This window comes from Dermochelys coriacea, chromosome 5 (genome assembly GCF_009764565.3).
Source record: "Dermochelys coriacea isolate rDerCor1 chromosome 5, rDerCor1.pri.v4, whole genome shotgun sequence".
Lineage (NCBI taxonomy): Eukaryota > Metazoa > Chordata > Testudines > Dermochelyidae > Dermochelys > Dermochelys coriacea.
This window is the reverse complement of record NC_050072.1, coordinates 101,102,645-101,127,693: the sequence shown is the minus strand read 5'-3', so window position 1 is coordinate 101,127,693 and position 25,049 is coordinate 101,102,645. Positions and strand designations below refer to the sequence as shown.

Genomic DNA, 25,049 nt, shown 5'->3' with positions numbered 1-25,049 from the left:
TGTATATAATAAATCTTTAGATAGTTTATTATAGGATTGGCTACAAGCGTTGTCTTTGGTGTGAGATCTAAAGTGCAGTTGGCATGGGGTAAATTACTGTTCTTTGGGACTGAAGAAACCAGAATATTGCTGTGATACTTGGTGTAAGGGACCATCTATCACAAAGGTAGGCTCACCTGGGTAGCAAGACGAGTCGGTGCACACAAGGAGACTGTTTGTGATTTCATGTTAAGACAGTTATCGTGCCTAAGGAGTTTACACTTGATAATTGGTTGGTGAAATCTAAGTATAGAGCTCACAACCATTTGGGGTTTGTGCCCTGGTTCTTAATAGTCTGCCCTGCCATTGGTGCTCATGCCTTGAGCGAGTGCAGGACAGGTTGACACATTCATTGTGATTATACTTGACTTAAATGCAACTTTATTTTTCAGGAAACAGACTACTACCCTGCCATCTCCTTGCGAGAGGGACTGGGTGAACAGCTGTACCTCAAGCCCAAAACACTTGACCAGAAATAGGCAGTGTGTGTCGAAAAGCAGCATTCCTCACCAGGTACTAATTAACAGATCCATAAGGTCAGTTAGGAAAAAGTCATCAGCCTGAAATCTGTAAAATGTTGTAGCTAATGCTTTATGATACGTGACAAATTATCATTATTTCCTTCTGCTGTAGTTTTTAATTGATTTATCAGGTTGTATTCTTCAGGTGGTCATGTAGTGATCCGATGTAATTCTATTGGAATTCCTTTATAACTTAGGAGCAATATATACATGCATACTCTAAAGTTTGGTAGTGCATAACATAAGTTCTTTGAAGTAGAGACCTTGTCTGCAAAACATCAAGTATGTTGGTGCCAAGTAAATAATGATACACTGGGTTGGATTAGTTCAGGGATCGGCAACCTTTGGCAGGCGGCCCATCAGGGAAAGCCGCTGATGGGCCGGGCTGGTTTGTTCACCTGCAGCGTTCGCAGGTTTGGCTGATCTCAGCTCCAGTTGGCTGCAGTTCGCCATTCCAGGCCAGTGCTGGCTGCGGTAAGGTGGCCCAGCTTGCACCGCTTCCTGCAGCACCCATTGGCCTGGAACGGTGAATCGCAGCCAGTGGGAACTGCGATCAGCTGAACCTGCGGATGCTGCAGGTAAACAAACTGTCCTGGCCCACCAGCGGCTTTCCCTGATGGGCCGTGTGCCAAAGGTTGCCGATCCCTAGATTAGTTAATCTGTTAGCTAATGTTTTGCTCCTAAAATATCATCTAAGTACTTGTTTAGTTTCATTTGTGTTAATGTTTTCAACCAACATAAATATTTGGTATGGGTGTGTGTGTGGAGAAAATCAATTACTTTAAACTAAGCACACAGGGCAAAATGATTATGAGTTACTCCGTTACTGAGTCATGGATAGCACAGAATACCCAGAGAGAGCACAATGTTGTGCCACATATATTTTCTCATAGTACATCATTAAGGTAAATGTATCTTTTAGGCATTTTAGAAAATTTTGCATTTGAAACCCTGTCTCAGGTGCTTTTGATGAGAACGTCAAATAGATGCTCAGCTTGGTTTCATGTGGAATAAACAGAAGGTAACTTTTTAAAGGAGTATAGGGGTCATCATATCCTACTACATGAGCATGATACAAGTTAATCTTGGCCTAGAGACACCTAAGATGTTGCTCAGGTTCTGTGATGACGGGTGTCTGTTACTTGTGATAGGCTACAAGAACTTGTTGGACAGTGTATCTGATACACTAGAAGCTTTGATTGATTAATCTAAGTTAATAATCTAGAAGCAAGAATAGATGGTGCTAAGTAAGAGTCTCTGCCTCGACACTACAAATAGGAAAATGGGGTTTGAGATCCCTTTCTAGCAGGACTTTTCTTACAAAAAACATATTTGCTTTGCCTACACTGGGGAAACTGACCTAAGAATTACCACCAGTTCTAAAAATGGTTCAGCTGAAGTGCTATTAGAACTGGTGGGACTTTTGTTTTGTCAATGTGCCCAATATGGCCATGGCTATTGAGAACCTGGAAACTTGTGCTGCCTTCAAATCTTGAGTTTTACCTGAACAAGTAAAGGATTTTGATCCAGTTGTGTTGAACTATCGCTGCCTCCTGCTCTATTTTTGTTGAAGAGGGTAAAGTTAGGAACAAAAACCTCTGATCTCTTGGCCATTTAGCCATATGAATTTAGAACCTAAGTTTTGTTAAGATGGCTTATGGAGTCAAAGGAAGAAGCACACTGACAGTGGAGAGGTAATCGATAGGAAAGCCCTCCTTGCACTTTCCAACAGATGTGTGGAGAGCATAATCCTTAAAACACCTGTGGGAAGGAAAGGCATTGTACACTGTACATCAGGAACAAGACCCTGTTCTATTTTAACCTGTACCCACCCAGGCAAGCAAAAAGGCAGACTCTGCTTTCTGCTGTAAAGTTCTGTCTACAGTATGAGTTTAACCTATTGAAAATCCCATTCAGCTGAACTGGTGGGAGTCCACTGTAGAAATGACTCCAGTGATCAGACCCATTTTGTCTGCTGGCACACTGGTGAAAATGCATCCAGCCACCGGAGCCTGATGTATGTTTGAGCTCCCAGAAGTTCAGATGAACTGGTGATCATAAGGGAAGGGTAGTTTATGTTTAATTCCCTAGTGAGGATGTAGACGAAGTCAGAGGTCTAGGGATGAAAAGGCTGAAATAATACTCCCTGCTGCAGAGAAGACAGTTTTATGCTGGGAGGGTATTAACTCCAAGAGGAGGGCAGGCAATATTTCCTTGCCCCCCTGTTTTGGGGGTTCTTCAGGGATAAGTGCAGCTATAATTTTCACACTGCTTTGGAGAGGATAGCAACAGGGATGTGCTGAATCAGCAGGGGTGATGCGATGAGACACAGCAGATAAGGGGAGAAAGAGAGTTGTGAAGGTGGATTTATGCTGTCAAGGAACGACTTGGTTAAAGAGCTGCTAAAGCCTGTTGGAGCTTAATTTTTTCCTTAAGTGATATTTTTTACAAGCAAAGTTTTTTATTTATTGTATGTCATATGCTTTCTGTATTTCTCTCCACTTACCCTTGATAAATATGGTAGATCTCCGTGAAAGCAGGATCTTTCTTTCCCAGTGGTATGTCTGCTTGTTCTGCTCGTGACCTAAACATTGATTATTGTGGAAAAGATTTTTAATATTAGTGGAACTGGACTTCATCAACTCCCATTGCCATTTCTATCACTTGAACCTATTCTCTCACATATGTGATTAATAATCAAGACCTGTAGAAGAGAAATGAAGAATATAGGAGATGGACAATGGAAACAAAATAATTTTTAAACAGAATGTTTTTATGTCCTCTATTCTAAAATAGTCTAGGGGAGTTTTTCCTGTGAAATGAGGCTGAGTGGGTCCTCTTTTTAATGAGGTTCTGCAGAGAGAAGAGTATATATTAATTATGGCATTAAAATTGCTCCTCTTTTTGTTCCAAATTTTTAGTAGTACAGTGCATTTAATAATAATAACAACAATAATAATATAATACCAGGCTCTTAGCTTAATCACTAGATATCAAAGCATTATACAAAAGAGGTCAGTATCATTAACCCCATTTTAAGATGGGGGGAAACTGAGGCACAGAATGGTCATCTAGAAGGCCAGTGGCAGAGTCAGGAATAAATCCCAGGTCTCATTACCAGTTCAGTGCTCTATCCAGGAGACCAGGGGTCGTCAGTTATTTTTTTTTCTCAAGGTCTGGACTTCAGAGAAAATAATTAATAAATAACAACAATAATGATAATAAGTAAATAAAAAGATTTTGGGGTCTGTTCAAAAGCATCTGGTGGTCCGGATTTGGCCCACGTTCTGCCTATTGTACAATAGACTGTACTGCCTCTCCCATTTGCTATGGTTCAGGATGCTGTTGCATGTATTTCAACATTATACAATCGGTGAAAATCTATTCAGAGTAAACCATTGCTTGGTACTATGTGCTCATGATGTTTCGGATTGTATTTTAGCATAAGAAAATTCTGGGCTCACTGCTAAAAATCTTATGTAAACAAAGTGGCCAAGGATTTCTAAACTAGCACTATAAATAAATTGATAGGTTTGGTATCTTGGTCTTTAAAGTATAATGTTGTTCTTAATGTAGTGATCTCTCCGGCAGCGGGTTTTTAATCTAGTCTGTCACAGTGGCTGAAATAATTTTTCACTTTGTGAACTGTAATCAAGAGCCAGTAATAACAATTCACCTTAAAGTTTAGCACACTTTCTCACTCTAATCTTACATCAATCTAAACTACTTTAAAATTTTCAGTTCCGTTTGTGTTGCATCTCTACATTGAAAAAGAATAACCTGCTTTTCCGGGCAGAGTTGAAAATGTGTAGATATCTGGTGGTGGTCTTTTGTAATCATAGAAGCCAGACTAGGGATAGCCACAAGTGCCCTATGTAGTTCTACGGTGGCTGTTATCCCATTGACGCACAGATTATGATGTGTGATGAACAAAATCAAACATTGTATACAGAGACCTGTAATCTCTGCATGCTGCGTCTCTGCATTAAAGCTGAGTGCAGCGTCAGTATGCTATGTCTTGTAGCTGGTATGTTGCACCTCTTTGGGCATTCCTGCACTAGCTAGTCCCCTAAGCAGTGCTGAAGGCTCATTCTATTGTATGTCTTCTGCCCCCCAAGTCACTATAAAAGATATTAATAAATCCATCACTTTCAATCATTAAGGCTAGACAAACTGTTTTATGTGTAATTTGGAATGCTGTTTGCCATCAAGCTGTGAAATCTATGATGTAGGGGAAGGGGGCTTAACAGCATGGTATTCTTACAAAATAATTGATAGCACCTTTCATCAGAGGATCTTAATTAATTTTACTTTGGTATGTGTTAGCCCCATTTTATGGATAGGGGAAACTGAGAGACGCAGCTGACCTGCCAAAGATTATATAGGAATCTGAGGAAGAGCTGGGAATAGAACCCAGATCTTCTAGACTAAGATTTTTAACACTAGATGCTTAAAATTAAGCTTCTAAGTCCTTATTTAGGTGCCCGAATAAGTGGTCTAATTCTCACAAGTGTCCAGCTGTGACAGAATGTACCCTTGTAGTCACGCCCTACTCACTATTGTAATAATCTTTGTACAAAGTATGCCTTGTAAGGTATCATTTGAAAACTCATTAATTGCTGGTCAATATTGTCCTGGTAAAATGTGTGTGTCAACATAGTATATGACGTTATAAGATACCACTGAATGGTGTTGTTAACACATGTTCCAAACCCCACAGCCCTACTCAAGCAGAAGTTGGCAAACAGGTCTGTCCTAAACAAAGGAATGTGTGCTCTGGTTCATTTGCATTTAAGCAGTAAACAGAGTCATCAAGCAGGAAGGGAATACAAAGGAAGTTAAAGCAGGTGAAAAAACAAGCAGGGAATATCCTCTTTGGCTCCTGGTTCTCAGCTGGAAATGTTTTTCAGGAGAGAGACTGAAACTATAAAGAGGGGGCACAACACCCCTCGGCATCCTTCTCACTCTCTGCCCATTGCATTCACTGCACCTAAAAAACAAATGGGGAGAAGTAATTGAACTCTGGTGGAGGAATCCTGACCTAGAGAGTTTGGTCAGTAATCTGCTGGAGCATGTGATGAGAAAGTTTGCATTGCAACTAAGAAAGTTTCTTAAGTAGATACTAGTAAGAGTTTAATCTTTTTCTTAGGTTTCAGAGTAGCAGCCGTGTTAGTCTGTATTCGCAAAAAGAAAAGAAGTACTTGTGGCACCTTAGAGACTAACAAATTTATTAGAGCATAAGCTTTCGTGAGCTACAGCTCACTTCATCCGATGAAGTGAGCTGTAGCTCACGAAAGCTTATGCTCTAATAAATTTGTTAGTCTCTAAGGTGCCACAAGTACTTCTAATCTTTTTCTTGTAACCATTTCTGACTTTTATGCATTGTTACTTAAAATCTCTCTTTGTAGTTAATAAACTTGTTTTGTTGTTTTATCTAATCCAGTGTGTTCAAATTGAAGTGTCTGGGAAACCTCATTTGGAGTAACATGTTGCGTGCATATTATTCCCTTTAAAGGAATAATGGACTCAAATACAATGTATTTATACTCTCCAAGAGAGGGTTGGGCAGTATGGGACATATATGTTTCTGGGGAAAATCTGAGACAGGGAGTGTTTTGGGGTTACCCTGTAGTGATTTTTAAGGCTGGTAAGAGCTAAAGTGTAGCTGACTGGCTGCAGCACACACAGAGACATAGCTGGGAGTAGCTTACATGCTGAAGGCTGTTTGTGAGCAGAAAGGCATTGTAAAGGGCATCTCAGGTTAGAGGGTAGGGATGACACACCTACTCATTAGTCTAGGTTGTACTCTGGTATGTCACACTGGCATCTCTCACTGAAGTGTTCCTAGTCCCCTGATTTTACCACTATATATATCATTGCCTGGTAATCATGACATTGACATAAATATTACATGTAAAAATACATAAATATTTGTCAGAAAATCCAGGAAAAAGGCACAGTTCAGAAATGATAAAATAGAGCATAATTCATAACACAACAAATAACCACTTGGTTTTGATTAGTACAACCAGTTGCCGGTCAATGGGGAATATTGTTTGGCAGGACTGTGTGTGCTGATTACTACAAGATACAAATTAAAAATAATGTTAAAATGTTACAGTCTGGAGCGTTCTTGCTGAAGCTGGTGGCTGCACAATTCCTTCATTCACAGTAATATTTGATAATTTGCAGAAGTAATAATGGGTTTCTTATGACCATGTGCTCCAGCAAGTCATCTCTCTAAATTGCTGCTACACAGAATGTAGATTGTTTGCCTGTGGTCATATTCAATGTCTGCTTTGTGTATTTAAACTAGAGAGCACAATGGAGGTGAGGTTGTGGAGAGAGTTGTTTGCACACTTGTCATATAGTTCAGTGATGTTTAATTCTCCTAGGAATGGGATTGATTTTAAAATATCACTCCTTGCAATGCCCCTGTGCACATGGAGTTGCAGCAGTGGCCTCTTCATCTTGTTTGGCATGTAAAATAATGACAGGATTGTGTAAGCTGTGATTCACAGATATCCCTTTGGTCCCCTCTAGAACAGACAAGAAGAATGCTATACTGTTATTTTGAAATGGTAGTTCTGCTCTTGCATAACCATTCCCATTGCAGTATTCCATGTAAGGGGGGACAGGCGAGTGTTCCCACTTAATGATTTTCAGAGAGTTAGGTAACATTCCAGCAGGGAGAAAAGGAGTACTTGTGGCACCTTAGAGACTAACAAATTTATTAGAGCATAAGCTTTCGTGAGCTACAGCTCACTTCATCGGATGCATTTGGTGGAAAAAACAGAGGAGAGATTTATATACACACACACAGAGAACATGAAACAATGGGTTTATCATACACACTGTAAGGAGAGTGATCACTTAAGATAAGCCATCACCAACAGCAGGGGGGGGAAGGAGGAAAACCTTTCATGGTGACAAGCAGGTAGGCTAATTCCAGCAGTTAACAAGAATATCAGAGGAACAGTGGGGGGTGGGGTGGGAGGGAGAAATACCATGGGGAAATAGTTTTACTTTGTGTAATGACTCATCCATTCCCAGTCTCTATTCAAGCCTAAGTTAATTGTATCCAGTTTGCAAATTAATTCCAATTCAGCAGTCTCTCGTTGGAGTCTGTTTTTGAAGCTTTTTTGTTGAAGTATAGCCACTCTTAGGTCTGTGATCGAGTGACCAGAGAGATTGAAGTGTTCTCCAACTGGTTTTTGAATGTTATAATTCTTGACGTCTGATTTGTGTCCATTCATTCTTTTACGTTTTCTCCAGGGGTGTGTCTGTGCGGATTTGTTCTTGTGCTTTTTCAGGGAGTTTCCATCGCTTACCCCATAACCTCAGCCATGCAGAACACAGTGCCATCCACAGCCTCAGAAACAACTCTGACATCATAATCAAAAAGGCTGACAAAGGAGGTGCTGTCGTCATCATGAATAGGTCAGAGTATGAACAAGAGGCTACTAGGCAGCTCTCCAACACCACTTTCTACAAGCCATTACCCTCTGATCCCACTGAGAGTTACCAAAAGAAACTACAGCATTTGCTCAAGAAACTCCCTGAAAAAGCACAAGAACAAATCCGCACAGACACACCCCTGGAGCCAGGACCTGGGGTATTCTATCTGCTACCCAAGATCCATAAACCTGGAAATCCTGGACGCCCCATCATCTCAGGCATTGGCACCCTGACAGCAGGATTGTCTGGCTATGTAGACTCCCTCCTCAGGCCCTTCGTTACCAGCACTCCCAGCTATCTTCGAGACACCACCGATTTCCTGAGGAAACTACAGTCCATTGGTGATCTTCCTAAAAACACCATCCTAGCCACTATGGATGTAGAAGCCCTCTACACCAACATTCCACACAAAGATGGACTACAAACCGTCAGGAACAGTATCCCCGATACTGTCACGGCTAACCTGGTGGCAGAACTTTGTGACTTTGTCCTGACCCATAACTATTTCACATTTGGTGACAATGTATACCTTCAAATCAGCGGCACTGCGATGGGTACCCGCATGGCCCCACAGTATGCCAACATTTTTATGGCTGACTTAGAACAACGCTTCCTCAGCTCTCGTTCCCTAATGCCCCTACTCTACTTGCGCTACATAGATGACATCTTCATCATCTGGACCCATGGAAAAGAAGCTCTTGAGGAATTCCACCATGATTTCAACAATTTCCATCCCACCATCAACCTCAGCCTGGACCAGTCCACACAAGAGATCCACTTCCTGGACACTACGGTGCTAATAAGCGATGGTCACATAAACACCACCCTATATCGGAAACCTACTGACCGCTATTCCTACCTACATGCCTCTAGCTTTCATCCAGATCATACCACTCGATCCATTGTCTACAGCCAAGCGCTACGATATAACCGCATTTGCTCCAACCCCTCAGACAGAGACAAACACCTACAAGATCTCTATCATGCATTCCTACAACTACAGTACCCACCTGCTGAAGTGAAGAAACAGATTGACAGAGCCAGAAGAGTACCCAGAAGTCACCTACTACAGGACAGGCCCAACAAAGAAAACAACAGAACGCCACTAGCCATCACCTTCAGCCCCCAACTAAAACCCCTCCAACGCATCATCAAGGATCTACAACCTATCCTGAAGGACGAGCCATCGCTCTCTCAGATCTTGGGAGACAGACCAGTCCTTGCTTACAGACAGCCCCCCAATCTGAAGCAAATACTCACCAGCAACCACACACCACACAACAGAACCACTAACCCAGGAACCTATCCTTGCAACAAAGCCCGTTGCCAACTCTGTCCACATATCTATTCAGGGGATACCATCATAGGGCCTAATCACATCAGCCACACTATCAGAGGCTCGTTCACCTGCGCATCTACCAATGTGATATATGCCATCATGTGCCAGCAATGCCCCTCTGCCATGTACATTGGCCAAACTGGACAGTCTCTACGTAAAAGAATGAATGGACACAAATCAGACGTCAAGAATTATAACATTCAAAAACCAGTTGAAGAACACTTCAATCTCTCTGGTCACTCGATCACAGACCTAAGAGTGGCTATACTTCAACAAAAAAGCTTCAAAAACAGACTCCAACGAGAGACTGCTGAATTGGAATTAATTTGCAAACTGGATACCATTAACTTAGGCTTGAATAGAGACTGGGAATGGATGAGTCATTACACAAAGTAAAACTATTTCCCCATGGTATTTCTCCCTCCCACCCCACCCCCCACTGTTCCTCTGATATTCTTGTTAACTGCTGGAATTAGCCTACCTGCTTGTCACCATGAAAGGTTTTCCTCCTTCCCCCCCCTGCTGTTGGTGATGGCTTATCTTAAGTGATCACTCTCCTTACAGTGTGTATGATAAACCCATTGTTTCATGTTCTCTGTGTGTGTGTATATAAATCTCTCCTCTGTTTTTTCCACCAAATGCATCCGATGAAGTGAGCTGTAGCTCACGAAAGCTTATGCTCTAATAAATTTGTTAGTCTCTAAGGTGCCACAAGTACTCCTTTTCTTTTTGCGAATACAGACTAACACGGCTGCTACTCTGATTCCAGCAGGGCATGCTGCACTCCCTCAGAATATTCTCTCTCGCAGGTCCCCAGGATGCTGAGACCTGTGAGAGGGAGAATTAACTATGGTATTAGGAAGTGAGCAGGAGAAGCCCTAGGTATGAAGCTGACAGTGGCTTATGTTTTGACTTAGTGATGGGTCAGTGGGTGTGTTAGTTATATGATACAGAATGGATCCCATTGTGGCCGAATAGTCACTTATGGTCCTCCAGGCACTAAATTGGGACCTTCAAGGCCAACTGTGAGTGATATACATGTTTTCTTCCTATGTGTTAAAAATGTGCTCCCTGAGACATGCCCTCAGACCCTGTGGCTTTGCTTCGGCTTTGATTTATCACTATGCGGAGATTGGGAGCACTGTTTGCTCCGTTGCTTTCCCTGCTGCCCCCTGAGTAGCTTTGGTGTGAGCCAGGAGTGATCGGAGCAGTTGCTGTCCCTTCCCTGCCATTCCGGGTCAGCACATCCCCGGCACTGCAGAAGAGGGAAGAGAATGGTAGCTGTGCCTACTCCATTGCCTGCTTACCAGCCAGGCTGAGGGAGCTCCTAGGAGAGCAAGATAGGAGCTTGACTAGCTCTGCCTGAGCTTAGGAGGGGACCTAGCAAGGGATGGCTCCCTCCCACCCACTACCCTCCTCCAACCAGGGTAGTCCAGGAGTGGGGAAAAGGAAGAGAAGCTGAGAGCAGCATGGGGTCTTCTCTAACTTGTGCCAGCTGGCTATGGTCCCCAAGGGACCACCTGCTGGTTGGGGATAGCTGGAGCATGCTGCATTCCTGTCCTTAACAAGCCTCATGCTCTATGCTGGGGATTCTTTACCCTCCCCTTACCATAAATTCCTGGCAGGGGACTTGCAGATGATTTCTCTTTCTTTTATAGTACAGAAAATGAGAGATAGGGGATGATGGACTTCCTGAAATAAGTTTTTGTCCCTCCGGATGAAAAGACTGGACGTTGTTTCTATAAAATATTTGGCTGCAATTTTGCTTTGTTGTTCTGCAATGGAACAAGCTGAAGACAATTGTGTGTTCTGAATTTAAGTCCTCATTACAAATCTTGCCTTTTCAGGGTGCTGCTGCATACCAGTACTCTCTGTGAAGAATAGTTTAGAAAGAAGGATTTGGAGACTGAACTAGAGAAGAATTGGGTTACAAGGCTTGGTGTACAGAAGCAGTTCTCAACCAGGGATCCTTGGCTTACTGGGGGTCCGTGAGCCTTTTCAGGGGGCTGCCAAGGAGGGCCACCCTAAGCCTGGGTACCCGGCAGCTGAAGCTTGGAGTTGTGAGCCCTGCCCTGTGGGGCTAAAGCCATGAGCCTCAGCACATCCTGCCCCCTGGGCAGAAGGCCTGACTCCCGGCTCCCCATTGGGAAGAACCCCAGAGCTCCAGCAGAAGCTGTCCCATGGGGCTAAAGCCCCAAGCCACCCCCCACCCCATGGGGCAGAAGCCCCAAGTTCTCAAGACCCCCCTCAGCCCTGTGGGGCAGAAGCTCCCACCTGAAGCTGAAACCCAGAGCCCTTCCACCACCTGCAGCTGAAGCCTGGAGCCGCCCCTGCCCCTCCCATGGCCGTGGTGTTTTTACGGTATGTTGTGGGCGGGGAGGAAAGTAAAAGGTTGAGAATCCCTGGTGTACAGGAAATCCTCCATTGTTTTCTCTGTAAGCATGTGGACACATCAAACAAAGTAATACATTGTTTGCACTTTTCTAAAGTGTTATTACATCTGTATGCTCCCTGTATTACTCAACTGTTGTCTTCTCTTCCCTTATCTGTGCATCTTATATGCACAGGAGGCCTCTCTGTCTGGGGTATGTGTGGGGTGGAAGCAATTTTTTTGAAGCTTTAGTTCTTTGCAACCAACTCTTGCCCCATCCTCCTGGAGTTGCATTGCTCTGGTGGTTGAGTGATACAGCTGGAGAGAGAAAATTACAGTCCCTTTTTCTGAATCAAGCATTGTGAGTTCTGCCAGAGTCCTCCCTTTCAAAGCTTCTGTACGTTCCTTTCTAGTTTCAGCAAGTTTCTGAATATACTATAGAGAAAATATGCTCTTTCACTGCATACCATACCAGCTTTAGCTTTGTGTTCTATAAACACTGCTGGATCTACATCCTTCTCATAGATTCCAAGGCCAGAAGGGACCATTGTGATCATCTAGTCCAATGGTTCTCAATGTTTTTGGGCTCAAAATGTTGATGGCCTGTTGTGATCTAGTAAATAGTCTTGGGATAGAGGCCCTGATGTGGTTTCTGTGCGGTCTTGCCCAGCACTCATCCCACAGTGGCAGCTTCTGGAGCTCCTGTGCTTTGGGGTTGGCTGGGCTTAGCTCTCTGCTCCTCCAGGGTTGCAGTGCTGTTCAGGCTTGGCCCTACCCCCCTGCCCCCCCTCCCCCAACTTGACCAAATTTGTGTAAATGGAGATGTGACGTGGCTTATGGGGTTGCAGTGCCACTCACTCAAATTTGGCCTACTCGGACTGCTTTTGTCATGACAACTGGGCCAAACCTGAGTGGTGCTGGGGCCCCAGAAGTTGCAGTGCCTGGAGCAGGGAGGCAAGCCCACTCGGCCCCATGGGATAGGAGCTGCCATGCAGAGCTATAACTAGGCATGGTATGGTTTTGCCACTCTTACTTCTGCGCTGCTGCTGGCAACGGTGCTGCCTTTAGAGCTGGGTGGCCAGAGAGTGGCGGCTGCTGGCCAGGCATCCAGCTCTGAAAGCAGCGCTGCAGCCAGCAGCAGGGCAGAAGTAAGGGTGGTAATACTATGCTTGCTGCAGGGCTTGTCTGTCTCTCTTTTTCCTCCCCCTCCACCCAGCTTTGCACCCTGGGTGTCACCTTGCCCTAGTTACTGCCCTGCTGCCACATGACCCTTTGAAATATTCTGGCAACCCAATTTTGGGTCCCAACACATGAGTTGAGAAACCTGTGACTTCCTGTGTAACATAGGAATAATTACGGGGAAGTTCTATGGCCTAACGCTAACCTTTTAGAAAAAATACAATCTTGATTTAAAAATCGTTGGTAATGGAGAATCCACCAGGATCTTTGTAAATACACCTCTACCCTGATATAACGCTGTCCTCGGGAGCCAAAAACTTTTACCGCGTTATAGGTGAAACCACGTTATATCGAACTTGCTTTGATCCATCGGAGTGCACAGCCCCGCCCCCCCAGAGCGCTGCTTTACTGTGTTATATCCGAATTCGTGTTATATCGGGTCGCGTTATATCGGGGTAGAGGTGTAGTTCCAATGGTTAATTTACATTCACTGTTAAAATTTTATACCTTATTTCCAGTCTAAATTTGTCTAGCTTCAACTTCCAGCCATTGGATCATGTTATATCTTTATCTGCTCCATTGAAGAGCCCATTATTAAATATTTGTTCCCCATGTAGATATTTATAGACTGTAATCAAGTCACCCCTTAACCTTCTTTTTGTTAAGCTAAACAGATGGAACTCCTTGAGTTTCACTATAAGGCATGTTTTTTAATCCTTTAATCATTCTTCTGGCTCTTCTCTGAACCCTCTCTAATTTATCAACATCTTTCTGGAATTGTGGGCCCAGAACTGGACACGTTATTCGAGCAATGGTTGCAGCAGCAGCAAATATAGAGGCAGTGCTGGTGCTAGCCAACTGGGGGCCCGAAGCAGGAATAACTTGCCCCCACTTCACATACTAATAATTAATAGGTGGCCCCCTTGAATGGCTCAATGTCCTAAGCAGTTGTTTAGTCTGCTTATGCCTAGTGCCAGCTCTATAACAGAGGTAAAATAATCTTTCTACTCCTACTCTATATTCCCTTGTTTGTGCATCTAAGGATTGCATTAGTTCTTTTGGCTACAGCATCACACTAGGAGCTTGTATTCAGATGATTATCCATCACAACCCCCAAGTCTTTTTCAGAGTCACTACTTTCCAAGATAGTCCCCCCATCCTGTAAGTATGGCCTACGTTCTTTGTTCCTAGATGTATACATTTACAGTTAGCTATATTAAAACCCATGTTTGCTTGTGCCCAGTTTACCTAGTGATCTAGATTGCTCTGTATCTGTGACTTGTCCTATTCATTATTTACCACTCTCCCAATTTTTGTATCATCTGAAAACTTTATCAGTGATAATTTTATGTTTCCTTTCAGGTCATTGATTAAAAATGTTAAATAGCATAAGGGCCCAAGAACAGATCCTTGTGGGACCCCACTGGAAATATACCTGCTCACTAATGATTCCCCATTTACCATTACAATTTGAAACCTATCAGGGGCCAGTTTTTAATCCATTTCATGTGTGCTGTGTTAATTTTATGTTGATATTTTTAATCAAAATATCATGTGATACCAAGTCAAATGGCTTAAAGACTAAGTATATTATGTCAACACTATTACCTTTATCAACCAAAATTGTAATCTCACAAAAAAAACCAAGTTAGTTTGACAGGGTTTATTTTCCATAAACCCAGGTTGATTTGCATTAATTACATTACCCTTTTTTAATTCTTCATTAATCGAGTCCTGTATCAGCCACTCCATTATCTTGCCCAGGATCGATGTCTGGCTGACAGGCCTATCATTACCTAGGTCATCTCTTTTGCCCTTTTAAAAAAAAAACAACTGTACTTCAAGACTTATTGAAAATCCACATTAACAGTTCAGTGAGATCATCAGCCAGCTCTTTTAAAACTCTTGGATGCAAGTTATCTGGACCTGATGATTTAAAAATCATCTAACTTTAGTAGCTTCTGTTTAACATCCTATAGAGGTACTAGTGGAATTGAAAGGGTATTACCATCAGCATGTGATGAGACAATATTATCTGTTTCCCACACCCAATGCAGAACAGAGAAGTGTTCAATAAATATTTGGGTTTTTTTTTCTGCATTATTATTGAGAATTCTACCATTCACATCTACTAATGGACCAATACCATTCTTGGGATTCTTAAAACTCCTAATTTGTCCTGTGACAGAGTGCAGGGGGTGAACTGGTGAGCCTGCACTCTAATCATTCAGATGTTAATTAGTTCCCCTTGAAAAAGCTGATGGCGGTAATCAGACAGTCACGCTGGCCAGCTGAATGAGAGAAGGAGCCAATTTGCCCCATCAGACCAAGGCTGATAAAGAGACAGGAAGGACGTGTCAAAGAGGAGAGAGAGGGGACTAGGGCTAGTTGAGCTCAGCAACATGGAGGCCTCAAGGGTGGGAGACCTCTGTTCTCCTCAGGTCCTGGGGAGAAGGCCAAAAAGCACAGTTGGTGCTGTAAACAGATTGTTCACAGGGGTTGTTGTAGAAATAGTGGAGGGAAATAAATAAAATAAAAATAAAATAAATGAAATTAAAGGGTACGGTGAATGCACAACCATTGGAGTCCATACAGTTTCTGCAGGGAAGAAGGCAGGAGTGGAGCCATGCCTTGTGATAGTCCTCAACTCTGCTGGCCATAGACTTCTCCTTGCTCGCTTTTCTTATCTTTGTACTAGCTCATTCAATTTCTGAATTAATGTAAAAGTTTACATGTAAAACGGCTGTCCATGAGTAAAGCATTTTGTTTTGTTTTATTTGTGTTTGTTCTGGATGGGGAGAAAAGTAACATTTTAGATGACAAACTTTATTAGGAAGGTTTCAGAGTAGCAGCCGTGTTAGTCTGTATCCGCAAAAAGAAAAGGAGTACTTGTGGCACCTTAGAGACTAACAAATTTATTTGAGCATAAGCTTTTGTGAGCTACAGTGAGCTGTAGCTCATGAACGCTTGTGCTCAAATAAATTTGTTAGTCTCTAAGGTGCCACAAGTACTCCTTTTATTAGGAAGAAATATCAAACTTTCTACATTTAAGCAGGCATAACATATCTGTGTTTGGCACGAAAACTATGTTGAGATCTCTGCTGTTGCAAGATATTACTTTGTGGAAAGTGGGGCAATAGTGAAATATTCAGAAATTATTTAAAACATATATAATAAAAGATTAGACACTGTTCCAGTAATGCTATTGCCCATCTAAAAGTCTGTCTTCCAATATAGATCTTGAATACATAATATCCTTTTCTAGTAAAAGATTAATTCTTTTTATTAAGAGGAAAAAAAGCGATCACAGATGCTAGCTACTGTGAATATGAATGGGTTGCTCAAAAATGAAGTTTTACCAGATTTATTATAGTCATTCAGAAGGAGCTTTGAAAACATAGGGAGGTATAATGATCCAAATCAGGAAAACAGAAATCCCCAGATCAGGAACACCCTGATGTGGAAGGGGAGAGGAATACATTTAATTACAGTCAGTGGATGCTATTGATGACTACTCAAAGTGAGCTTTGGGCAATGAGAAGGAAGTCCTGGAAACGATGAATTTTCAAGGAGGCAGAGAAGGGGAAAAGTTTTTATAGACTAGAAATGTGCCAAAACTTTTGAGTGACTGAGTCATTTAAAAAAAGCCCAAAACCCATAAGCTATAAATAACCAGTCAAATTTAGATTAGGCTTAATATGAAGAGTGTAAATATTCTGCTAATAGGGCCACAAACTTCCTATTTGACCTTTGGCAAGTCCTTTTACCTCTCTGTACCTGTTTCCCCATCTGTAAACTAGGCAATACTTCCTTACCTCCCAGCGTCCGTACGGCTTAATTGGTTAATGTTTGTGAAATGCTCTCAGGTCATCTTTTGGGATGGCTCTATTAGTACAAAGTCCTATTATTGGCCTGGGATTTCATGAGTAGCTTCTCTGTCTCTGACTCAGCTATTCTTCCTGCTTCAGTATAACAGGGGCCAGGGCTTGATGGACAGTATGTCTCTGTGCGCAGCAGTCTAATTACTTTGCAAACTTCCTTAGAAATTGGGTCACCTGATCTGAAAGGGGGCAGCATTTCTGGAGCTGGTGCATTGAATGGCTAATTCGATTCCCACCTCCCATCGTGTGAGGCGTAAAGCGAACAATTAATTCCCCACCGGCGGCTCTCTCTGAACTTCTAAGGGGGAAGAAGAAATGTTACAATGGGAGCTGCACAGGGTTCCACCAGGAGCAAACCAATTGGACCTGCAGGGGGGAGGGAACAGGTCTGTAACAAATCTCCTCACCCATCCCTACTTCCCTTCCAGCCTGATTTCCATTCAGCTCAGGGAGGCTTCTTTTGTCCACTTCCCCATAGGGTAAAGCTGCTGTAAAACAGGGAGACATATGTGATGAAGCGACACCCGGTGCACAGAAAATGGTAGTTACGTACACTATAGCGTGGTGCCCCAGGGTGGTCGCACTTGGCAATGGAAGGGCTTTTAGTTACAGTTGCATCGTGGCTCTGGGATTAACAGCACCAGCGGCAGGTGTGGGGGGTTCTGGGGGTGGAATCTCGGGGAAATTATAGCCTGAAGAGCCTGAGTTTATTTGGAGTAGTAAAGTGCAGCTAAGAGACAAGCCACCCCAAAAGGGTGGTTGGGGTGGGGTGTGTCTGCCTCTCCCCTCCCAGCTGTGATACCTCCGAGATGCTGGCCAGAGGAGATCACTTGCTGGGCCCTGGGCGGGAGCTCTCAGCATGGCTCGGAGTAAGTTTGCATCTCTTTTGGGATAATTTCTCTCTCTCTCTCTCTCTTTTTTAAGAGGGTTCTGTGAAACTGTAAGGAGTGCAGGGACCATAGCAGAGATGCTGATCTGCTCAGCTCTGCTGTAGCTGGAACTTTCTCAGTTGGCAGGCACAGTTACATCTATAGCAATAATTCTTTCAATGAATAAAAAGCTGACTATGAAGTTACTTGACTGTTGACAATGGTAATTTTTGTAACAACAATATCCTGCCTTTGTTGACATAAATGCTGCCCTGGCCCTGTTTTCCTCCCCCATTGGTGGTGAAACTCCCTTGGGGATGCATTTTGCTTTGTTAATTTCATGGCACTATAGGTTTGCATGGTGCTTTAACTATACAAACAGAGGAATTGTGGATATGAGAAAAAAAGTTTCCAGTTATTATGAGCCTGAGTTAGGCTGATTTGTTCTAACTCTTTAGCAGCAGAATGGGTTAATGTTGAAGGATTATGACATTCCTGGATTTTCAGTTTAAATCAAACCCTAATGGGCTTTGTTGTAATTAACATCCTTCCTGGAATGCTCTAAAATATGTTTTGGTTTGTTTTTTTGGTCTGAGACTCAACTTCAATTGCTTGACTTCATGCGTTCTATATTTTTAAACATATTTGTGCTCTGGACAAAAGTAGGTCTTTACTGGGAGTAGAGAACTACTGTACATGTAAGCCATTAACTTTAATTTTTGTTAAAAAGAAAGAAAATAACTTTTACATTTCATGTAAAAGTATCTGCTTTTTTTGTACTCTCCCAAACTAAAATAACTAACTTAAGTGTCATACAATTAACTTTCTTTTTTGTTTTCAGTATAAATGGACTGTGGGACTTGGGGGCTCAGGTGATTATTAGTGTGAAATACAGTTTCTTATCTCTAGTTCTCCAGTTAAAATATGACCAAGGGTCACAGTAAATAAAAGTAACTTCCGTATGTTGGCTTGTTTAGTGATTTGTGAAATCAGTTGGTAGTCTAAGACCATTTCCTGTATGTTTTGTGGTAGGATTTATTTTGTTTTGTTTTGTTTTTAATAAGTATACAATATGTCAGTATAGTAGTGAGGACACACATCAGCTGTCACATGAACTATCATTTATTTTTCTTTCCTGTTTAAAATAAAATAAAAACCACCCTTGAAACATTCAAATTATATACATAAGTAATCTGTGTAATGCTGTGCTCCTGTTGCTGTTACCTTATTCTCCCCAACCTACTCTCTTTGTTGTCTGCTGCACCCACCTGTTTCATCTTTCTAAATGAAGTTTGTAGTTTCGGGAGAAGAGATGATCTTTCATTATATGTCTGTACAGCACCTGTCTGTACACAACATGATGTGGAGTCTAACACAAATAACTACAGTGTTTGGTACCTGTGCTGCTAGACTGAGCATAGACACACAAACACTTGTGAAAACTGACTGATTATCTTATCCCTAGGAGTGGTCCTTCTAGGCTCGATTAGAGCTACACTGATCAAAGCGAGTGTTGAAGCTTGACCTTGCACAGCCACAGTGTCTGTTCTGGTAGCACTGGGATCTGAAATCTAGAGATTGGCATTGTGTACAACAATTGCTTTCACACTTAAAATAAATAAAACCATTGTGCATATTTTTCAATGTCAAAAATGAAACTTTTCCTGGAATAAGACATTCTATGGTGAGTTTCAGCTCAATAGCCCACTCTTAAATCTCAGAAAAAAATTTTGTGATAGAAAACTTTAACTGCTGTAGAGCAGTTATGAAAGCACAGCTCAATTCAGCCTGTGAGAATTCAGGGTTTGTTTTTTTTTTTCATGTGAGGAAACCATTTTGCTGCGTGAATTATTTTACCTAATAATACCACATGTTCAAGGTGTTAAGGGGGCCTGTGGAGTTCTGCATTAATTTAGGGAATCATGGAACGTTTCTTTCTTTTTCAGCCACTTCAAACTATTTAGATGGCAAAATGTGACCCTAACTGGCCAACCAAGAATTTCTCTAGTGCAGATTGCAGAAGAGTTCTCAGCTGGCATAAACCCCAAATATCCAACTACTACACCAACTTCCCCCTGATGTAGGACACAAGTTGAGGGGCGGAGGGTCAGAGCATATCTGTGCTACACCATTTCAAAACTGGCATAGCCCCTTAGAGATCATCACCAATTAGGGTAGAGCAGCCCCAAAACTGTTCTAATTTACATGGATGGGCTGTGGCTGGAGCAAATGCATCATGAGAATCAAGGATGTGAAACTTGCTCCCTTATGCCCATCTCACACTCAACACAAGAAGATGTCAGTACAAGGAGGAAACTGTGCCTGTATTTGCTTCAAGACTACATGTACATTGCTGACACTTATTTAACTTCTGGTGAAATTCTTCAACACTGATTAGCTGTAACTGACCAGAGTTCAGGGAGGAAGGACCAAATCTACTTCTGTTGTCCTCATATTTTCAGAGCTCAGCATGTACGAAGCTAGATTAGTGATTTTAAGTATAATTGTGAGATTTACTGTCAAATTAGGGTTTGATGGGAGAGAAGGATTAAAAGAGTTTAATAAAATGGATACAAATTTGAGTACTGCTTTCATTGGTGGGAGTAGAATTCTGGAGCTGTTGAAGTCCATGGCAAAACTTCCACTGACTTCAGTGGCACCAGGATTTCACCCTTTGTCTTAATTTGCACTGTGCCATAAACTTTCTTTGCCTTCAGTATCTGATGTGGAGTCAACATCAGAGGAAAATTTCATATTGTCATGTATCTATTGAATGAAGAGGCTGTTGAAATAGTTATGATTAGAAAGCCAGTCACTCTTTGAATACACTGCACCCTCTCTTTATTTTATACATAGCAGGAAGGGACTAGATGGCTCAGGGATACAAAGTTTCTCAATCATTCCAATCCAGCACAGCACCATAATGATTTAAGGCAGACACTAAATAATGGTGTTTGGTCTCAGTCCAACCGCAGGTTCCCATGTCACCAAACAATCGTTTTAACCAGCAGAAAGAATGGAAGGATTGAGCTACCCTCTTGCCTATTGAGGTGATTCTTTTAAAATATGTTCAGAGGCTTGTGTTTCTATTGTCCCATTCTGTGGACAGAGAATAAAACTTAAGTCTCCAGTGCAATCAATCTGACACCTTTCATGAGCATATTAACTCACAATATTTTAAAAACTCATTGTTAATTCTGTTCCTCATATGCTGGTTATTAACGGACAGAATGACTTTTCTCTTGAAAAAAAGGCATCTTTCCATTTTGTGTTCCTTAAAATAATCTAAAAAAAAATGTATCTGAAATTTTCTTCTCTTAGTTTCATGCATATATCTCGTCCTTTGAAGATCTTTATTTTTTTAAAAAAGAGAAAAGGTGGCCACAGTTCCCAGGTATTTCTAACAATGAGTCACGAGAAAAGAGGAAACAAAACAATGGAGGCACCAGAGCACTTTTCAAACATTTTCAGGTCTTTGTACATCAGTGGTAAGCCAACTTCATGGGGGTTTTATGGAAATGATATTGTAGAATTTTTTAAAATTTGCTTTCAGATTAACTATCTTCTCAAAAAAGCTGTTCAAAATCCTAAATCACTAACAGAATCACTAGGTGGACTTACAATACAAATACATTCATTTTAAAACAGTATTTTCTAAATACTTCTTTCACCCACCAGACATAAACTCAGAGTTCTGTTTCAGAGTAGCCGCCGTGCAAGTCTGTATTCGCAAAAAGAAAAGGAGTACTTGTGGCACCCTAGAGACTAACAAATTTATTTGAGCATAAGCTTTCGTGAGCTGCAGCTCACTTTATCGGATGCATTCAGTGGAAAATACAGGGGGGAGATTTATATACATAGAGAACATGAAACAATGGGTATTACCATACACACTGTAACCAGAGTGATCACTTAAGGTGAGCTATTACCAGCAGGAGGTGGGGGGGGAACCTTTTGTAGTGATAATCAAGGTGGGCCATTTCCAGCAGTTGACAAGAACCTCTGAAGAACGGTGGGGGTGGGGAATAAACATGGGGAAATAGTTTTATTTTGTGTAATGACCCATCCACTCCCAGTCTCTATTCAAGCCTAAGTTAATTGTATCAGTTTGCAAATTAATTCCAATTCAGCAGTCTCTCGTTGGAGTCTGTTTTTGAAGTTTTTTTGTTGAAGAATAGCCACTCTCAGGTCTATAATCGAGTGACCAGAGAGATTGAAGTGTTCTCCGACTGGTTTTTGAATGTTATAATTCTTGACGTCTGATTTGTGTCCATTTATTCTTTTACGTAGAGACTGTCCAGTTTGACCAATGTACATGGCAAAGGGGCATTGCTGGCACATGATGGCATATATCACATTGGTAAATGTGCAGGTGAACGAACCTCTGATAGTGTGGCTGATGTGATTAGGCCCTATGATGGTGTCCCCTGAATAGATATGTGGACAGAGTTGGCAATGGGCTTTGTTGCAAAGGATAGGTTCCTGGGTTAGTGGTTCTGTTGTGTGGTATGTGGTTGCTGGTGAGTATTTGCTTCAGGTTGGGGGGGCTGTCTGTAAGCAAGGACTGGCCTGCCTCCCAAGATCTGTGAGAGTGATGGGTCATCTTTCAGAATAGGTTGTAGATCCTTGATGATGCATTGGAGAGGTTTTAGTTGGGGGCTGAAGGTGATGGCTAGTGGCGTTCTGTTATTTTCTTTTTTGGGCCTGTCCTGTAGTAGGTGACTTCTGGGTACTCTTCTGGCTCTGTCAATCTGTCTCTTCACTTCAGCAGGTGGGTATTGTAATTGTAAGAATGCTTAATAGAGACCTTGTAGGTGTTTGTCTCTGTCTGAAGGGTTGGAGCAAATGTGGTTGTATTGTAGAGCTTAGCTGTAGACAATGGATCATGTGGTATGATCTGGATGAAAGCTGGAGGCATGTAGGTAGGCATAGCGGTCAGTAGGTTTCCGGGATAGGGTGGTCTTTATGTGACCCGCTCTCCTGCTGGTAATAGCTCACTTTAAGTGATCATTCTGGTTACAGTGTGTATGGTAATACCCATTGTTTCATGTTCTCTATGTATATAAATCTCCCCTGTATTTTCCACTGAATGCATCCGATGAAGTGAGCTGTAGCTCACGAAAGCTTATGCTCAAATAAATTTGTTAGTCTCTAAGGTGCCACAAGTACTCCTTTTCTTTTTTTAGAGTTTTGTGTTTTTTCCTACCAGCGTTCATGCCCTTACCTTCCACTGAATGATTTGGTATGTATGAATATCTACTTATTTAGATTTATAAAATAGCAAGATGTGTCTTTCTGAATACTTTAAAAGGTTAAAGACCTTAAAAATAAAATAAATAAGAGAGAGGTAATACCAAATAACCAGGCAGCACAAAACTGAGTCAATTTCTTCATCTTCCAAAAACATAACCACTATCAATATTTGCTCCCTCAGCAGCCCTCCACAATATATGTGCCTTGCAGATGTCCTGTTGATATACAGTCAACAGCAGCAACAAAAGAAATTAATGGCAAGGAATATCTTTTTATAGATTCTGTAATCTTTTGCCACTAATATTGCTTTAGTTTTTCACAACTCTTGTTGGGATGGCTGACCCCTTTTTAGATCCTGTAGCTTTTTAAAAAGATAGTCTTGATCTAATGGTTTCTTGATATAGCTGCAAGAAGTGAGATGCTTATATATTATTCCGTTATACTGTAGTTTAAATAATGTACATATGCAGTATATGATGTTAGTCTTCTCTTTACTCTCTCTTCTCCAGTCTGTGTTGACAAGGCATTTCAAAGGCTCTCATCTGGTAAAATGTCACTTACGAAGCTTGAGAAATGTTGTGAGTCTCTCATGTGCTTGTCAGGGGGAACACAGGTCATCCAGTTATGCTGCCATACCAGGCTTCGCAAAGAGATCTGTGAGAAGTAAATTGTTGGCTTTTTTTTTTTTTTTTGAGCTGTGCTGCTTGCTTCCAGGCTCTGCAGTTGGCTCAAATTACGCCTTGTTCTCTGTTCCAAAGCTGACACTGCAAAATCTGTTGACTATTGTGAAATTATTTGTTGTCATCTAATGGCCAGGGTTCTTCTGCGTAATTCAGAATATTTATATGAGATGGACCTATCTCAGGAGATGTGAAATATTTTGGTTCCACAATTAAATCGTTTTATGGATAACCTCAATTTCACATGCAGTAATCTAGTTGAGTTACTCTAGAGGTAAAAATAGGGACGCTTTTAGATGGTCTGCAATATCAGTTTATTTTTAAACAATTATTTACATTATTACCATGACGATAGCTCAGCAAATCAATAGTGTATGTAACAAGTATGGTTTTGCATTCAGATGTCACTGAAACCTTACATTTCTATAACTAGTTTAGTTTAACATGAACATGTGAACTATGTTTATTGTTCAATTTATCCTAATGTTGTGATAGTGATGCTACAATCTTAGTTGAGAAGACATTTTCATTCTAATCTTCTGTTTTCAAACACTTCTAACTTTCCAAGCATGGAATTATGTATGTTCTTGGCCCAGTGTTTAATTTGTTTGGCTGCACTTCTCTTGGATCACTTACTGAGTGATCAGATTTCTGTGTGCACATTAGCTCAAACAGGATATATTTTTATTTTTATAATCAGCTTGCCTTGTCAAGGACTGTTGTATCAGAGATACTCCTCACTGATGATATTCTGCTTCATAGTTCCAGGGGTGGGGTTGAGGCCAGAGGATTTCTTTCTTCAAAATTGTGTATAAATGCTGTACTTTTTTGGTTTGTCAAATGAAAGGCACTGTGATTTCCACTTTTCCCCAGTCATGTCATTTTATTATGCTTTTTTCACTGATTTTTGGAACCCTAAGTCATGGTGAGCAGTAGGTATTCGTGCCAGTAGTCCCATACTATTGGTGGGAATAGGTTCTACCTGTTGTAAGTAAGGCTTAGCTAACAGTGATCGAAATGACAGCCCAGACAAGATGATCAAACAGAAAATTAATGTAATGTTACAGCCTGAAAATAGGCAAGAATTTTATCCTGCCTATTGATAGGGAACTTTACCCTCACTTGCCCTTCTCTCCAATCCCTTGAGAAGAGGGGTGGACAATTCTTAGATTTTCCATTCTGTTACCTTACTCTTTTTTTCTCTCTCTCTCTCTGATCCAAAAGCACTAAGGAGGCTGTTAGCAGAGTGAGCATGTGGGTGAGTTGCCCTCACAGCCTCTCATGGAATATTGCCGTAAGCTCACTCAAATGGATGCAACCCTTGAAGTGATTTATTTTTTTAGAATCCTAATATTAAATGTGGATAAGTTTAAGATCAACATAATTTTAAATTGGTAAACAGGATGCTCCTATGATGCTGTCTCAGAAGATTTATTTCTACATTGAGCCTTTAGGCTAG

General features: G+C 41.6%; 1 protein-coding gene across 13 annotated transcripts in view; it reads left to right on the top strand.

Moving 5' to 3' along the window:
• The window catches only part of TJP2 (tight junction protein 2), a 94,173-nt gene that overhangs the window by 21,236 nt on the left and 47,888 nt on the right, over positions 1-25,049 (top strand). For 6 of the 13 annotated variants that reach the window (XM_043515432.1, XM_038402937.2, XM_043515433.1 and 3 more), the window contains exon 2: positions 432-552. The exons of 2 other annotated variants lie outside the window; for them this stretch is intronic. Coding sequence is in view for 4 of the 11 variants with exons in the window: in XM_043515428.1 (XP_043371363.1) it covers positions 17,112-17,174 (63 nt within the window). In the remaining 7 variants the exon portion in view is untranslated. Of the gene's footprint in view, positions 1-431; positions 576-16,878; positions 17,175-17,219; positions 17,658-25,049 lie in introns of those variants that run through there. 5 more of the 13 variants (XM_038402938.2, XM_043515428.1, XM_038402934.2 and 2 more) reach the window with 5 other exon arrangements.